Genomic DNA, 18,444 nt, shown 5'->3' with positions numbered 1-18,444 from the left:
TGGTTCTCTTACACAATGCAACAATTAAAAGATAAATGTGATCCTATAAAAATCATTGTTTTGCTTAACAAAAAAAAAACATTTTTCAGTACCAGTCACAACAGCCATATTTCAAATGCTCAAAAGCCACACATGGCTAGAGGCCACCACACTGAACAACGCACAGCGCGAGTCCTTTGCATGAGGGGAGCTTCGCAGAGCTGAGAATTCTTGGATCCCTCCCTTCGCTGCTTGTATGCTGCTCTACTTAAATACCTCCCAATGCTTGGTCTTACCAGCAACCTCGGAAAGGCAGTCTTTTTACGTTTAAACTATTTTCAGTAATAGAAAAAGCCGAAGGGAAACAGGCTAAAAGAATTAGTTTAGCATCAAATGCTACCTTTTATCATTTTCTGGAACTACTGGCTGTTTAGTAGGGGCACAATGGATTTCTCCTGCAGACTAAAATCTGAATAAATGATAATGGGGAATGAAGTAAAATCCAGCTTGAGAAACAAGATTCTTCAACTAAATACTTTTGTCAGATGGGTGAAGGAAAAATGGGGGCCTTGGTGGCAGACATAAGATTCTGAATCAGGGTTTACATAATGAAAGCAATGACTGGACAAAACTCATTTATCTGTCTTTTCATCCACACGAGGCAGGAATTGAGATTATTACTTCCCTTTCCTAAACATTTCAAAATTCCCTTTCCTTTCTAGGCTTACTGCTCTGCAAGCCCTCCTCAGCTTAGCTGTCAACTGGACCACACCAGAAACCAGCTAACTAGTCTGACACCAAGTATTCATCTCCCCTTTTCATGCATCCTGCACAGTGCTGCTACAGCAACCTTCCCAGTAGCCCAAGTTTCTTCCTCCACACCTATTACGTCTTCAGCATCCAATGCACTAGATTTAAGGTCAACTTGGAAGTCAAGGATTATGCCTATAAATCTTTATTTCCAAACTAAGCACAGAGTCTGACAATTGTAAATCTCTCAATTTTAAGTAAGCTTAGGCAACTTACTAGTGGGTAACTCTGTAAGCCCAGCAGCTTAGATTCCCTTTGCTGGTAAGCTGGAACGTATCCGGCAACTAAAGCTCTTGAAGCCTGCCTCAGGTCGCACTTGATAGAGCAAGCAAAATTTCTTGTAACAGACCAAACTCATTTAATAGCTTTTCGGTAGATTAGAGTGATCTCAAGTTTGTGATTCAAAGAAAATGAGAAAACTGACATTTCCTTGTTCATTTGATTAAAAATGTTAAATGTGCTAAAACCGTAGAAACTCGTTTTTAAACTACTTTGCAATCCAGCAGTCCTCCCAACCCCTAGCTATAGACTAGCTGGTTAGACTCATTTATGTAACAATCTATTTAAAATATTATTCAGGGGAAATTTACTTACAAAAACATTTCTCAAATTATCCTAAAATTCTAGTAGAAAACTATCTTCTACAAGTTTCTTCTAACATAGAACCACTCATTATGTTAAAATTATCTTTATAATATGTGTAAAAGATTTTTTTTTTTTTTTTTGGAGACAGAGTCTTGCTCTGTTGCCTGGGCTGGAGTGCACTGGCGCGATCTCGGCTCACTGCAACCTCTGCCTCTCGGGTTCATGCCATTCTCCTGCCTCAGCCTCCTGAGTAGCTGGGACTACAGGCACCCACCACCACGCTCGGCTAATTTTTTGTACTTTTAGTAGAGACGGGGTTTCACTGTGTTAGCCAGGATGGTCTCGATCTCCTGACCTCGTGATCCACCCGCCTCAGCCTCCCAAAGTGCTGGGATTACAGGCGTGAGCCACCACGCCCAGCCAAAAGCTTATTTTAGAATCAATTTGAATACCTAAATAATAGTCTAAAAAGGGAACTCTCGGTATATATAACATTGTTATCTTGTTATCTAAAAACCTAAAAACTTTATTCTAAATATGTTTCAGTTCATGTTTCTTTAGGTACTTGTTCTTTTAAAGAACATTAATTAGAATTTATCAAGTAACATGGCACATACTTCATTAACTTGTTTTAAGACAGGGTCTTGCTCTGTCACCCAGGCTGGAGTACAGTGGTGCCATCTGGGCTCACTGCAACCTTAGCCTCCCGGCTCAAGCGATCCTCCTGTCTCAGCTTCCCGAGTGGCTGGAACAATAGGCACGCACAACCATGCCCGGCTAATTTTTGAATTTTTTGTAGAGGTGGGGTTTTGCCATATTGCCCAGGCTGGTCTTGAACCTCTGAGCTCAACTGATCCGCCCACCTTGGCCTCCCAAAGTGCTGGGATTACAGGCATGAGCCACTACACTCAACCTAACTTTATACTTACTTTTTTGACAATTATATGGAGGAACAAAAACTTATCATAGAGGCAAAACTACATACAGTCATGCACTGTGCATAATGACATTTTGGTCAAAGATGGACCACATATATGAGGATGGTCCATAAGATATAATAGAGCTGCCTATTCAGGTATCTTTTTTTTTTTTTTTTTTTTGAGAGTCTCACTTTGTCATTGAGGCTGGAGTGTAGTGGCACAATCTCCTCACTGTAACCTCCACCTCCTGGGCTCAAGCAATTCTCCCACCTCAGCCTCTTAAGTAGCTGGGACCACAGGCGTGTCACCACGCCCAGCTAATTTTTCTGTGTTTTATAGAGATGGGGTTTCGCCATGATGCGCAGTCTGGTCTTGAACTCCTGGCCTCAAGTGATCCGCCCACCTCGGCCTCCCAAAACGAGATTACAGGCGTGAGCCACTGTGCCCAGCCTCAGACATACCACTTTTTATACTGTATTTTCATTCTTTTTTTTTTTTTTTTTTGAGACGGAGTCTCGCTCTGTCGCCCAGGCTGGAGTGCAATGGTGCGATCTCGGCTCACTGAAAGCTCCGCCTCCAGGTTTCACACCATTCTCCTGCCTCAGCCTCCTGAGTAGCTGGGTCTACAGGTGCCTGCCACCACGCCCGGCTAATTTTTTGTATTTTCAGTAGAGACGGGGTTTCACCGTGTTAGCCAGGATGGTCTCGATCTCCTGACCTCGTGATCCACCTGCCTCTGCCTCTCAGGTTCACCTGATTCTCTTGCCTCAGCCTCTCGAGTAGCTGGGACTACAGGTGCCCACCACCACTCCTGGCTAATTTTTTGTATTTTCAGTAGAGACGGGGTTTCACCGTGTTAGCCAGGATGGTCTCGATCTCCTGACCTCGTGATCCACCTGCCTCAGCCTCCCAAAGTGCTGGAATTACAGGTGTGAGCCACCGCACCCAGCCTACTCTGTCTTTTCCACGTTTAGATGCACAAATATTTACCACTGTCTTACAACTGCTTACAGTGTTCAATACAGTAACATGCTGCACGGGTTTCTGGCCTTGGAGCAACAGGCTAAGCACACAGCCTAGATGTGTAATAGGTTACACCATTTAGGTTTATGTAAATACAATCTGAGGTTCACACAATGGCAAAATCACCTAAGGATGCATTTCTCAGCATACATCCCCCTAATGTGCATCACTGTATTAAGGATTAAGGAGAACACGCCTACTTTAAAAACTGGAGATCAAAGGAAATATTATCTAAACTGTCCAGATTTTGCATGGTTTTTCCCACATGTACATAAAAATGTACGTCTGCTATGGAAGTCGTTCTAAAAGCAAAGGAACTCATGTTGTTTTCTCAATTGTAAGCTGACATCTGAAGACTTAGGAAGTCACACGTTTTTAGAGTTTACACATACAACAAAATGCAGGCAACAAGACATTTAATGAATTATTATAACCCCAACACAATGTTTGCTACTGTATTTAAAAGCATTTATTTAAAACATGTCAACCTCCTTCCAAAAGACGGAAGACACATGAGCCCATTTCTTATATCATGAGGTATAAGGTAACAACAACGAAAATCCTAAATGCAAAAGGACCATCAGTTGCCTAAATATAAAATTGAACTTTGGCAAAGATATGAGTGTTATACAGAATAACAGCCAATAAAGAAATACAATAGTTTACACCATTTCCCCATATCATGGCCCTGTCCCCCTGCACTCTTCCCTTTGGAAGGGTGAGTTACAACCCTGTCCCAGAAGATTCGAAATTTTAAATATGTGGTCTGCTGATTAACATTTATTTTTCCTCAAACCTCAGTACTACAGCTATACAAATTACACTTCTAAAATATTTGAAACAGATACTGAATTTATTGGTTGGCTATGAGTAGGAAAATACATCGGTAAAGAAAAAAGACCCTGTATATAAATATAATACTAGCTAATTACAATTTGACCAAGAAGGTTCCACTGAACAGAACAGTAAAAGCCCTTGTTACCGCCAGTCCGTGTGGTTTATTCAGCTCCCATCACCCTCATCAAAGAGCTGCCTGGGCGGATGTGACATTCTTTGAGCTTATAGTGCAGATAACGTGCTGGGTTTTGTTACATGAATGGTAAACAAGAGTTAGTCCAGTGCATCACACAATATAATGTACTGTGAATAAAGACTAGATACTTTTAGACACTACTTCAACATACCAGTTATTAAAATGTATGTAACCAAAAAGAAGAGCAAAGTGAACATCTTAAAATGCTGTTTATGAATGGTGAGGAACACCTGCCAAAGGAGTTCTTGGAATTATCTGCAACATTTGTACTGGATATTCTGAGAGCTTTACTGAAAAAACAGTGCTGTAATTGTTTTGCCTAGCTTGGCTTTAGTCCTTATATATGACCCCAAAACCTTAGAAGTCAGTATGGAAACTAGTTCCATAAATTTAAATAGTACAAAGTGAAACTCTAAAACTTGAATATTATTATTGAGAACCTGAATCTCGAAAGAGCTTTGAAATTTTAATTTAAACATTTAGAAGTGCATTCCATCCAATTTAATAATGTCCCTAAGTTTGAAAGTGCTAATAACCCCAAGTAAGTTTTCCTGGTTGTCACTAAATCATATTAAACACACACACACACACACACACACACACATTTTTGGAGATGTTCTCTGCCTATCTTTGGGACTATTAAAGTTGCACTCAACAATTCATTTCTACAACTTTAGCTTAAATTATGCCATAAGTTAACTTGACGAACAATATTTAAATTCTCAAAGCATAAATAATGACCACTAATATGGTAAAGCTGTACTTTAGGAGATTGGCGACAAGGACTTGGGTGCCTCCAAACTTCTGGTCTTTAAAACAGAAAACATGCCCTAAACTTTTTGTAAGACATTTCTAAAATGGATTTATCCAGCAAAAATACTGAAATGACATTATGGCAACACATTAAATATATTTGTTACAGAATTTTTGAAAAAAAATATACACCGTGAAAACATACTAGTTTTTATTGCATTTTAGGGATTATAGATTATTGAAAATTATTTAGGACACGGAAAATATCTAAAACATGAAACCTTTCTTAACAAAAGCATCATAGTCTATTTTGGTGTGACTGTTCATTCCCTACAGACCCCAAATAGTTCTTCCTCTTTTGAAGGTTACACTTGTAAATCTACACTCTTGGTTCAATTTATCACTGTCCAAATAAGGTGGAGAAGCTGTTCAAACTGATCCACAGAATGCAGTATGCCTGGAAGAGGCAAAACAAGTATTTTCAAGACATAACAGGCCATTACATCTTAATATGCTGCCCAAATTCGAATATATTGTAGACAATAACAAATACAGATGAATACATTTTGTGTAAAGCTCAAACCTTTAGCATCTAACAAGTGCACTCTGGTTCCAGCATCTATGAGAAGATGGCACCCTCCATTAACAAACACAACAGGAGTAAGTGCTCCTCCTCTCCCGCTTCCATAAAGCTCTCTGGACCTGTGATTACATAATGCAGATCGTAGGAAAAGCTGCTTCCTCAGTCTCATCAGTCCAACCAGCTCCAGCTCACCTTCACTGGAAATTGTCATGATGCACATTACCAACACAGTGTTCAGGAAAAATGAGTAAACATACCTTTTATTCACACTTTACAAAAAAAACCAATAACAAAACCCCATAAAAAGTTATGCACTGGTTCTACATCAATACCAGCTTTCCAATGTACTGATTATAAACTGGATGTGTTTGGTGTCAGCACAACTTAAACAAATAGCAAAAAACAAAACCAAAACATCACAATGAAATCCTAGAAAAAACAAAAAACAAAAAACCCTCAAAGGAAAAAACAGGTCCAAGACCAAGATTCAACATCAAAACCTTTTGGAGAATTTTCTAAAAGGAGAAAAAAAAAAAAAAAAAAAGAATCATTTCCAAAATGACTCATTCTCTGTATAAAAATTGTTAGTAAGAGTCAGTATTTTTTTTCCTAATGCTCACATGGCGTCCTTTTGCTCCCCTGCCTGCAGTTGAAACAAAAGCAGTTTGACCAAGCTCCCTCTGCATTCGACTTTAGAGAGAAGAATGAATAAATGAGAGCAGACCATGTACATGTTCACTTTGCAAAGTTAAAGCTGGTTTTCATCTCTAAATGGCACTACGGGCAAAATAGACGGTATGATGTAATTTTTATCTTGCTTGACATACTAAAATGACTTAGTCATTTTAAAAATGATCTGAAGAATTGTCTTAGGGACCTGTTTTGAAAATACATCTAATTCATACTGCTTCATAAATGGAAAATTACTTCTTCTTAAAAAAGGAATGATTAAAACAACAACAACAACAACAACAACAAAAAGACTAAGGAAAAGACACTGACGACAAAAAGAATTCACATGATAGTAGTATTCTGGGTGGCAAGCAGCACACTGCAATGACACCGAGAAGCAGTGCTTGGATCTGGTGAGCAAAGATCCAGGGACTCACCCTATAACATGTTCCAAAATGTGATATTCAATGCTTCACAATGGGAAAAAGCCACAGCTCATACAAAAGCATTTTCATAAAATTCTCACAAATGTTAAACAGTATTTTAAAAATATAAAAGAGGATGCACAGATTTTCTCTGCATGCACAGGCAGTGCTTGGTGAGAACAAATTTAGGCAGGCACAGTGGAGATAGGACAGGAAGTGTCTCAAAAAGAGTTAAGAAGCTGGACCTAAGCAGCTGTAGGTTTTTAACTTTAAAAAGTTAAAGATTTAAAAATATCAGAATGTACATATATCAACCATTACATTCAGTCCATAAATGTCTGCAGATCATCACTGTTCAGCTTATCTGTCCTAGTAGATAAGTTTTCATAAAAATTCATGAATAAGTTGCCTCTGGTCTGAAAACATCCTAAGGTTGAAGCAGATTTATATGTAAAGAACCATGTTCTCAATTTAAAAAGAAAGTAGTACAAAAGGGCTAACAAAACCCTAAGAGTGCAAATCATGAGCAGAGAAAGTCTGTTGCAGCTTCTTTTACAAGCTGGCCTTTATAACACATGAAACAGGTTTAAAAAAAAATTTAGCCTCAGTTTACAATACAATCATTTCCAAATGATTTTCTTTTTAGTACAAAATTTCATAAATCAGGTCTTCTGTGGATCATATACAATCATAAAGGCTAAATTCAGATTCTGTACTTTACAAACAAGTCTGAAAAAGGAGGGAGTAAAGTATGGAAGAATGGTCTCTGGATGTTGCTACTGGCCTCAAAAAAGCAGTGCTACAGATTTCTGTGTGAAGAGAATACGCTGTTCACACATTTTCCTATTTCCAGGCATGAAAATATTCTATTGGGTAGAAGAAATAGGAAAATCTCTTATGACAAATGAAAGACAGGTGCAAACACACCAATCCCTGTCTAGCAGTATAAAGCATATTGGGCTCAGAATTTGTCTGTTGCTAGCACCTGGCTTTCATACTATATCCTTATCAAATAATCAGATTGAAAGTCCAAATCATTCTTAAGCAAGCAAAAATCCTCAGTGGCCATACCTCACTCCCCTATGTTCAGATTTTCACAAGTTTACAAGTGAATCAAGGCTGTCCTCTGAAGGTGCTTGACTACCTCCTGCCAGGAAGGTGGATGCCGTTGACTTGGGGCAGGAAAGGCAGTAAGAGCTCCAGTTGTGCAAAAAGTGAGAAGTGGTCAGAGGGGATGAGGGGGTGCGGGCAGCCACTGATGTTATTCTCAACCAGCCAGTGGTGGTCCAGAGGGCCCAGGATGCCTAAGGTGTTCAGCTGAGGTTTAGAATAGAAAATGTAGTCGATTATACCCTGAAAAACAACAGAAAAAAAGATAAGCACCATATAAGACAACACTAAAATCCTCAGTGCTTTCAAGACATGCCTTTATGTCATGTTTGGTGAACAGAACAGAACAGGTGAAACTTACTAGCTTGTAGGATGAGGTCTGTACTACATACACCAAATGGCCCCCGTGCAAAATGTCAAATCTAGCAGAATGAAGCATTCTTCTTATCTGGATCTTTAACAAGACCTAAAAGGCCTTTCAGGATGCAGCCTCTGCTTCTCTTTCCTAGCCTAATTTGTGCCACTTTCCCTGCTGCCACACTAGGCTTTGGAATGAGAAAGGGGTGAGGATGTGAGGGGACCTATAGGTACCAAGTTCTTTCCTGCCCCAGGACGGACGGACGGACGGACGGACACACACACACACACACACACACACACACACACAGCCCCCCTCTACCATTCTGCCTGGAACACTTTCTTCTACTCGTTATGAGGTCAATTCCTTCTTAATCTTTGAATGTCAGGTTCAACTGCTTTCCAAAGACCTTCCTGAATCCTGCTCCTACCTACTTACTACCCTACCTCCCACCACGGATTCCCTTCCCTTGCTAATGGCCATCTCAAGGTGTAATTATCTACTCATTTGTGTGGTTGAGACTTGTCTCTCTCATCACACCTCAGCTCCATGAGGGCAGGCCTGTCTCTACCTGACCCCCTTTTCTCTCAGCAGCACCCTGCCATGGCATCTACTAAACTGTTCCCATCTGATGGCTCTGCTCCTCCCCTCTACATGCTCTTGGCCAAATGTACTGAAGCACATTCAAGTGTCTTCTTCCTGCCACTGTATCAGCAACAGAAAGAGAAAGAAAACGCTAAGCGTTCCCACTCTTTGGCTGCTACCCATGCCTTCTCTTCAATGTCTCCTGAAGAACCTGAAAGGAAGGGGCACCTGAGGATAAACAGGGGTTTACTTTCTATGCTCTAAGGTGCAAAGGCTCCTGAGATACTATCTAAACTCTTATTTACACTCTGACAGTCTAATTAAATGATTACTTTTCCAGCAGCTTAGAAATGGAAAGCTGGGAGTTAAGAAATTTTTAAGAAAGCAGAAATGCAAAAAGTAGTTTAAAAGGGCAGCTGAGCCAGATGTGGTAGCTCCCGTCTATAATCCCAGCACTTTGGGAGGCTAAGGCAGGAGGATTGCTTGAGGCCAGGGGTTCAAGATTGGGCTGGGCAATATAGCAAGACCTTGTCTTTACAAAAAATTACCCAAAAAAATTATCTGGGTATGGTGGCGGACACCTGTAGTCCAAGTTAGCGGGGAGGCTGAGGCAGGAGGGTTGCCTGAGCCCGAGAGTTTGAGGCTGCAGTGTGTTATCATCACGTCACTGTACTTCAGCCTGGGCAAAATGAGTGAGACCATATCTCTTTTTAGAAAAAGGACAGTTGAACACAAGAAAGTGACAGCCCTAAACAATCACTAACGTTAAAAATGGTGAAAGTCTGACCAGGTGCGGTGGCTCATGCCTATAATCCCAGCACTTTGGGAGGCCAAGGTGGGTGGATCACTTGAGGCCAGGAATTCAAGACCAGCCTGGCCAACATGGTGAAACTCCGTCTCTACTAAAGATACAAAAATTAGCCAGGTGAGGTGGCGCATGCCTGTAATCCCAGCTACTTGGGAGGCTGAGGTATGAGAATCACTTGAACCTGGGAGGTGGAGGTTGCAGTGAGCCGAGATCGCGCCACTGCACTCCAGCCTGGGCAACAGAGCAAGACTGTCTCTAGGGGGAGAAAAAAGATGTATCTTAGAAACACTTAAAAATAGCTAATATAAATCACATTTTGGCATGCAAGAGTTTACTTTCAGTTAAATTAAAATGTAAGAGAAGGAACATCTTACCCCAAATGCCACCCAAACTAGATAATTATGGTGCTGCATATCTAGCTATTAGTAATGAGAATATAAGAAACATAACTGTCCCCAAAAAGTGAAAAAGTCAACTTAGGAATTTTACAGATTATTTCATGTGACTTCTTATCCTGAAAATTATTAGAATAAACATCTACAAAGTAAGGATGTGACACTGATCACATGGACTTCTAAAGAAGAGTAATAAAAGAATATTACTGGCTGAGCACAGTGGTTCACGCCTGTAATCCCAGCACACTGGGAGGCTGAGGTGGAAGAATCATTTGAGGCCAGGAGTTCAAGATCAGCCTGGGCATAGTGAGACCCCATCTCTACAAAAAATACAAGAATTAGCCAGGCGTGGTAGTAGGCGCCTGTAGTCCCAGCTACTAGGGAGGCCGAGGTGAGAGGATCGTTTGAGCCGGCATGGTTGAAGCTGCAGTGAGCCATCACTGTGCCACTGCACTCCAGCCTGGGTAACAGAGTGAGACCTTGTCTCAAACAAAAAACAAAGAATATTGCTGTCAATGAATTCAAGACTGCTTCATTCCAGTCTGAACACACAGCCACAGTTTTAAAGACATAATGACGTATCAGAACACCTGCCAGTAAAATACAGGTTTGAAAAACTTATCGGTCTCAAGACACACCTTGAAATCAAATGTGTAATTCGTGTAAGGCATCAGGCCACTCTCATAGGCACTCTGTAACTTGAAACCATGAGTGATCCTTCCATTGGTGGTTCCATTCTTCCCATGACAGCTGAAGTTTGTGAGACTTTCATTATACCTCAACTCCTTAAAGTCTTTGTGATTTGTTTCTACTCCACCTGTGCTCAAATATTCTACAACACCTACAATGAAGACAAATTTTTTTATTGTCAAATATATACAAAAAGCAATTTTAAAAGATCATGCAATAGTAAGAAGTTTTAAACTACACATATCCCCATGTTCCAAAATGTTTCCTTTTACATTTGCCAGGACTTGCCCAAATCTATTTCTACACAGTTGTCATCACAGAGTATTGAACAGTTTATACTTTGCTTTATGAACATGTGTCTTCCCAATTATCGTTCTTTAATGGCTACACAATGCAATCGGGCTGGTGGATAATATTTACTGGTTACTTATTAATATTTACTGGTTACTTATTTTGTAAAATGCAGGTTGTTTCCACTTTTTACAAAGAATTAAAGATAACACCACAATCAGCATCTTAGTACGCAGACTTCTGGCTTACGCTCAATTATTTACTTGGTATAAAATCCCAAGATCAGGACTGAATGTGCCATTTTATAATACTGCCAACTATGGAAGAGAATAGCACCAGCTAGTTACAGGGCAAACGTCCACATCCCTGGTGAAGTATTTTCCCAATTTACTAAGCATAAGATGGGCTATGAAAATATACTTTCATTTACATTTTATTCACAAATTAGCAAGGCTGGACATTTTCTGACCTGCCTGCTATTATAATATTGTATTTCTCAATGCTGAAATGGGTCTTGGATATTAATGTTTGACCAGATTTTCTCTTTACCCCTCAGATACTTTGTAGCTACACAGAAAGTAGAAAGCATGTAGAGAAATTGTCAGAGACTACTACTCAACAGCTTCAGGAGCAGTAATCCCCAGATAACTTGATGAGATGAAATAATTACAGATTTCAGATAGCTTTGATTTTCCCTGAAATCGAATTTTAACTCAGTTTCTTTCTCTCTCTTTTATTATTATCATATTATTATTATTTATAGTCTCGCTCTGTCACCCAGGCTGGAGTGCAGTGGTACAATCTTGGCTCCCTGCAACTTCTGCCTCTGGGGTTCAAGTCATTCTTGTGCCTCAGCCTCCCGAGTAGCTGGGATTACAGGCGTGCACCACCACGCCTGGCTAATTTTTGTATTTTCGGTACAGATGGGGTTTCACCATCTTGGCCAGGTTGGTCTCGAACTGCTGGCCTCAACTGATCTGCCCACCTGGGCCCCCCAAAGTGCTGGGATTACGGGCGTGAGCCACGGTGCCCAGCCAGTTTCTTTCTTCCTAAGGGCTCTATTGTGATGTCAAGAACGTGCTTCCAAATGTGCGTGTGTGTGTTCATGCATACATTCACGTCCAAGGAAGAGTATTCCTGTGTGTATAAATGAGTTGAAACACGAAAAGAAAGAAACAGTTTGTTATTACAAGGGCTATTGTTTATTGTATACTATCCACGGAAAGAGCGTTCCAGATCGGGCTTTCTGTATTCTACATTTTAATAAAAATCAAGATCCTTGCTCTTTGTCAAAATCGCTTGACTGATATGTGTGCAAATAAAGGAGCTCATTTTCCACCTGAGGTGTATTTTTCTAATCAAGTTATAAATACATGCAAAATTGAGATTCTATAATTTTAACTCAAATTTAAACTATGATTATATTACCACATGCTGGAATCCCAAAGAGGCTGTCTTAATAACCATAATTATCTCTGACTTGGGAGTAATAAAATGGAACTACATACGTTCTTTAAAGAGTTATTTCACATTATTGCTTATGTGTTTATTCAAGATGATTAACATCCTTCTCCTCAAGTTTCCATAATATCGTTTCATCTTCAAAATGGCCCCTCCACACCAACATGATGTTTAAAACCTGCTCATAGCTGCCATTACAAACTGAATTTTTATTTGGACTTAATTTGGAATGATCAGAAACAAAACATTACTAAATCATCTTATGTCAAAAAATATTCTACATAAAATCACATTATTTTCTTACCAGAGTCTGGCAAAGAATTAAGATCTGCACATAACACAAGTGGAATAGTTCCAAATTCTCCCAAAACACTGGATTTGAGGTTGCGAGAGGCTTTATCAATAATGTTCTTCACTTCTGAGAGGAACATCATAGTTTGTACCAACTTCACATCAGAGTATTCAGGGTCCCAATGCATGTGGGCATTAGCCACAAGAATAAGTTGTTTTTCTGTTCCAAGATGTGGCTTTCCAGCTACATTAGATAAAAACGAAACAAAGAAAGAGACAAAACCCGCCCATCAGCCCATATATTCTTACAGCGTCTGAAAGCAAATAATCTCTCAGAGTCCCAGAATAGAAAAGACACCTAAAATTCCCACCGGATGACTGAATGTGCCCTACAACAAACCTGAGAAATACACATCTCAACCTGGGCTGATGCTTCCAGCACAGGGCATTCACTACTTGTACAAAAATAGCCCTATTTGGGACAGCTTGATTTTTAAAATTCTGTCTCCTTGAAACTTTTGGTCTTAGTTTGGATGTCCTAAATCGAGCCTCACAAAATTACATCTAAACCCTCTTTCTTAGATTTAAGACAATCGTTAAGTCCTATTTCCATTTTTTCTATACTTCACATTAAATTTCTCCAGTTCCAACTGTTCCTCAAGTGACACAAGTTTCGGCTCCCAGCATAATGGTCACTTGAAATATGCTTTCAATTTGAAGTGGTCCATTTATCCAAAACTCAAGACCTTTAAAATAATTATTTAATTAATTAATTAATTTATTTATTTATTTATATTATTTTTTTTTTTTTGAGAAGGAGTCTCACTCTGTCACCCAGGTTGGAGTGCAGTGTGACAATCTTGGCTCACTGCAACCTCTGCCTCCCAGGTTCAAGCAGTTCTCTCCCTCAGCCTCCCAAGTAGCTGGGATTACAGGCGCCCGCCACCACACCCAGCTAATAAAATGATTATTTTAAATAGATCAGGAGAAGAAGTTAGCTTACAGAATATCCTTGCTGCCAAAAAATTACAAAAGTGTATGGAGTTCTTACCCCTGAGCAGTTATTTTAATTAATATTTACTTCAACATTTATTTTATATGAAAAATTCTTAGGAGCAAAAAAAAAAAAAAGGTTTTTTAATGCTTTTCAAGGCTTCTAATACTTTAATGGGCAATGCTTTCTCATGTTAAGCTTTGTGGTAGAGAAAAAGAGATACATTTTAGGAAAGACAACTTCTCACTGAGTTTCTTCAGGTGTTAGACAAGACCATGAATACACAATGAAATTTCTGTTTTCTATTCTTTTGAAGATGTCTAGTCAGAGCTGGTCAATTTTACAGGAAGTGAAGGGCACTCACACGGCATTTCAATCGATTCCTTCCGAAGTTCTAGCAGTACTGCAACCCCAATGTTATCTTTTGTCATGACTCTGTTCAGCATAGCTTCAGACCCCTCAGAATTTGCCATGGCTAGCTGATTAAATTCAACAGTGTGTTTCTGAACCAAAGTAAATCTAAAACAAAAACAACACACACACACACACAGAGTTGGGAATACCAAGAGGTTAGCTTTGTGGGAAACGCAGTTTTCCCAAACTTCCTTAACAGATACGATGGCACTTAAATCACGTTATGGAAAATCCTCCACGTTCAGCACCAAGGTTCCCACATCCATTTAAAGTTGCTCTCAGTCTGTTATTGATACAAATAACAACCTGAAATATTTTTACAACTGAAGAAAATGTAGTCATCTTCTGTTTAAGTTTTATGTTGGAATATTCTACCTTGTAATTTTTAAACAATTCTTTTCTAAAGTATGGGTTTAAGAATCCCTGTACCGTCATAAAGGGAATTTTAACTACATGGTATTTCAATTAACAATTGGGAGTTAAACCCTAGTAAACACCTGAAGAAACAGCAGTACTTTAAGCATGTCTCCAAAACAAGGTTATTTCTGATGATTAAAAACAAACAAAAACCCCCTAGGTCAAACAGTATTCTTTGCTTGAGTAATAATACAGTGCCTCATTCTCTCATTTGCCAATTAGTTTCCACACCCTTGGCCCCAACCCTGCAAATACTGAGAAAACGTTCTTTTTAAAAAATAAGATGACTTACTTTTCTGTCTTGAAGAATATTGCACAGCCATCAACATGTTTCCTTTCTTGTTCTGACATTGTCCTAGCTCTAGACTTAGGACTGAAGAATCCATTATAGCCACGTTCTTTCAGCTCTACCAGAAAAAAACTGTAATACTGTTCCGTTTCAACCTCCTGAAAAGTTGTAAACAGCACAGTTATTTCATAAGACAAAAATTAGTCTGCATATTAACTTCTATGTATAGTTTGAGAGCTTGAAATAATTTCAAAGGACTGGTCTGCAGATTAAAGAATGTAACATCTTTTCGGGCCGGGCATGGTGGCTCATGTCTGTAATCCCAGCACTTTGAGAGGCGGAGGCGGGCGGATCACTAGAGCCCAGGAGTTCCAGACCAAGCCTGGCCAACATGGCGAAACCCCATCTCTACTAAAAATACAAAAATTAGCCGGGCATGGTGGTGCATGCCTGTAATCCCAGCTACTACGGAGGCTGAGAATCACTTGAACCCAGGAGGCGGAGGTTGCAGTGAGCTGAGATCATGCCACTGCATTCCAGCCTGGGGGACAGAGAAAGAGCCTGTCTCCCCACCACCAAAAAAAAAAAAAAAAAAAAAAAAAAAAGTAACATCTTTTCAACACTATTTATCTGAAACCAACTGGAACAGCGACTTGTCATTTTACAGGTACTAGGTACCAAGGGCAACTCACTGTTGTTTAGAAACAGTGAGTGAAAGACACACTTCTATGCATGTGTATTTCCTCATGTCTTAGAACTGACGTGGAACAAGAACCACAGAGGTCGACAGACTTTACGAATCATAACTTCAGACCCTTGGGCAGAAAGTAACATGTTCAAGATCATACGAGTGACTATGAGAGTTGCACTGAGAACCCAAAATGTTCGTGTACCAAGTCAGTCCTTTTTACATGGTGCCTTAATTGTTCTAGCAACATGGTCGGCAATGCAAGTTATAGCTTGACCACGCCAGAATTTCAGTAACTTTGCCACCCAATTCAAAAATAGTGCAGGGACGCTGGAGGGAGGAGGAAGGTGAGTATTTAGCGGTCATGGCAAACGCATAAATCCCAGCTTAACACATTTGCCTATTTTGCAACATAGCACTGCAAAGCAAAGCAGGCAGTACTCCCAGGATTCACTAATAACAGAAAAAAGCAGTACTTTAAGAACTACTGAAGCTGAAACTTCAAATGTGTCAGTGTAATGTATTCCTAGTTGCTCCTTGCTTTATCAATGCTAGGTCGACTGTCTTCTGTCTGACTTACCTGAAGACTTACGATATCAGCATTGCAGCTCAAGATTTCTTGAATAATGGCCTTTTTCCTGTAGTCCCAGTTTAGCGCCCACGATGGACAGTAGCCGTATAACTGCCGGGTCGCATATTTATCACAAAGAACATTATAGCACATGACAGAAAACAAGGCTGTAGGAAAGATAACTTTACTTATTCACACACGTGGCAGAAAAAAATATATAATTAATTTCAGTAATGGTTTTCACTTAAATGTTAAGTTTGACCGTATTCATTCAATCTATAGTCACTGAAAAGCTACTGTACGCCACATATGGGGGATAAATAAAAGACGGATAACGCAAGCAGGATAGATAAGTGAACAAGTTAGAATACAATGTACTACCTGCTACAGAGGTAGGCACAGAAGGTCTGGAAGTGAAAAGTCTAAGCTCGTGAGCCCTCCAGTCTCTGAGCCTAACATTCCTCATTTCTATACTCCTTCTACCATGCTACCAACTGTTAATGTAAGATGTGGAAACTGGATAGGTAGTTTCCTTAATAGGCATGCCTCATTTTCTTCTACAGCACAACTATTGTTATTTCATGCAAAATGAAAATGGTATCACAGACCAAATTTTGTTACACGCGCCATGAAAGCTCCCAAACTATTTACATAGAATTTAGGTTAAAAGGAGATGAGCAGTCATTAGGTTCCACTTTCCTCTAAGTAAGGGTTTGGCTCTTATAACTCGGTAGTGTCAAATCCATTTGGAATATGCTAGGATTTGGAAACTTCTCATAGAGAAAAATTTGGGTGTATTCATTTTAAGTGAATTTCATCAGTACACTATAGAAGGGTTTCTCAACAAGAGTCGCACTACTGACATTTCAGGTGAAGTCTGTTGTGGGAGCCTGTGCCGTGTACTATAGAATGCTGAGCAGCATCCCTGGCCTCCATCCACTAGATGCCAGCAGCACTTCTCCCCAGTTATGACCATCAAAATTGTCTCCAGACATTGCCAAATGTCCTCCGGGGGATAAACTGCCCGTTTGAGAAGCACTGCTTTATAGCACACTTTCTATATAGCAAAATGTAGTATACATAGAGGTCACGTGAGCAAGAATTCTTTTTTATTACCTCCCAAACCAAATCAACCTTAAACATTCTATCTTAATGCTACCTGTAATCTAAGCATGCTGACAATACTGTTAGGCTTATAGAGACTGAGCAAAAATAACAGTTAAAAAATAAAAGACTACCAACCAGTTGGCCTTGTCCTATCTGGTTCTTGTAACATAATCCAAGACCTTGGAGGTGGTTGTTCTGTTGTAACTAGTTGAATAGAAAATACAGAATTAAGCAATATTCTTACACGTCTTCCTAATAAAAAGGTTTAAACAAATAACCACTTACTTCTTTTTGCAGTACCTGACAAATTATCAAGCAAATAGTTCAGCAGCCGTCTTGTTCCATCTGGTTCCTGATAAAGGTTCAATATATCCTGGGTAAGGGGATTTCCTGGAAATATTTTTGAAATAAGTAAAATGAAACTAAGTAATAAAATGTTTCAAAATTTTAAAAAGTATCAAAATTATCAGATCATCCATAACTATGTTATAGTTACTAGTAAGATGTCAGACTATAGAAAATATTGTTTTTTCAGTTTTTGATATGAGTAAAAATGATTCATACCATGTTCTATATACACATTCAAAACATAATATTAATGGGCTGATGTCAATCAGAAATGCTCTAGCAGTGCTCTATATCTGACCCTGCCTTGCCAACACTTTCAATAATACAGATGGTTATAACAAACAAGAGTGAGCAAAACACGAACGGGGCAGGCAGGTGACTGGGAGAGTGGGTGGGCAGAGGAAACAGTGAAGGGAAGGATGAAAGCCAGGGTAATGCATCAGAGAATCAAAACTCTACAATGTCACAAAGCTAACAACAAAACACCCTAATGACAAATATACACTTGCACTTAGATTTTTTAAAGTCATACTGAACAAAGCAACAAAACGGGGCTGACTTGGCTTAAGAATTAACTCACTAAGGAGGGGGAAAAAATCCCAGGGCCATGAGCCATCTGTAAATTCAATAACTGCTTTGTTCCAAAATGAGAGCAAAAACAATGATTTACATATACCTACAAGAGTCTCAAATCCTCTCAGAAGGGTTTCTTATGTACATGAGAAATAAAAGTACAAATAACAACAGTGCAGCGCAGGGTTTCATGGAGCAAAGTTCCTATCCATCATACACAAGCATTGTGTATTATTCTGGATGCCACAGCGCCATTTTAAGAAAACCAGAC

At 39.5% G+C, this 18,444-nt stretch overlaps 1 protein-coding gene across 15 annotated transcripts in view; it reads right to left on the bottom strand.

The window, feature by feature from the left end:
• Positions 1–3,763: 3,763 nt before the first annotated feature.
• CNOT6 (CCR4-NOT transcription complex subunit 6) overlaps positions 3,764–18,444 on the bottom strand; it is an 84,179-nt gene continuing 69,498 nt past the window's right edge. For 9 of the 15 annotated variants that reach the window (XM_009450329.5, XM_001155177.8, XM_063811742.1 and 6 more), the window contains 8 exons: positions 17,538–17,642; positions 17,388–17,456; positions 16,155–16,312; positions 14,890–15,044; positions 14,131–14,285; positions 12,786–13,016; positions 10,678–10,880; positions 3,764–8,136 (listed from right to left, as the gene is read on the bottom strand). In XM_009450329.5, the coding sequence (XP_009448604.1) occupies positions 7,924–8,136; positions 10,678–10,880; positions 12,786–13,016; positions 14,131–14,285; positions 14,890–15,044; positions 16,155–16,312; positions 17,388–17,456; positions 17,538–17,642 (1,289 nt within the window). In that variant the 3' untranslated portion in view covers positions 3,764–7,923. The remainder of the gene's footprint in view (positions 8,137–10,677; positions 10,881–12,785; positions 13,017–14,130; positions 14,286–14,889; positions 15,045–16,154; positions 16,313–17,387; positions 17,457–17,537; positions 17,643–18,444) is intronic. The other 6 variants (XR_010157444.1, XR_001718085.4, XM_016954466.4 and 3 more) reach the window with 4 other exon arrangements.

Source organism: Pan troglodytes, chromosome 4 (assembly GCF_028858775.2).
Source record: "Pan troglodytes isolate AG18354 chromosome 4, NHGRI_mPanTro3-v2.0_pri, whole genome shotgun sequence".
In the NCBI taxonomy this organism is placed as follows: Eukaryota; Metazoa; Chordata; class Mammalia; order Primates; family Hominidae; genus Pan; species Pan troglodytes.
The sequence above is the reverse complement of the archived record's forward strand: the minus strand, read 5'-3'. Positions and strand labels throughout refer to the sequence as shown.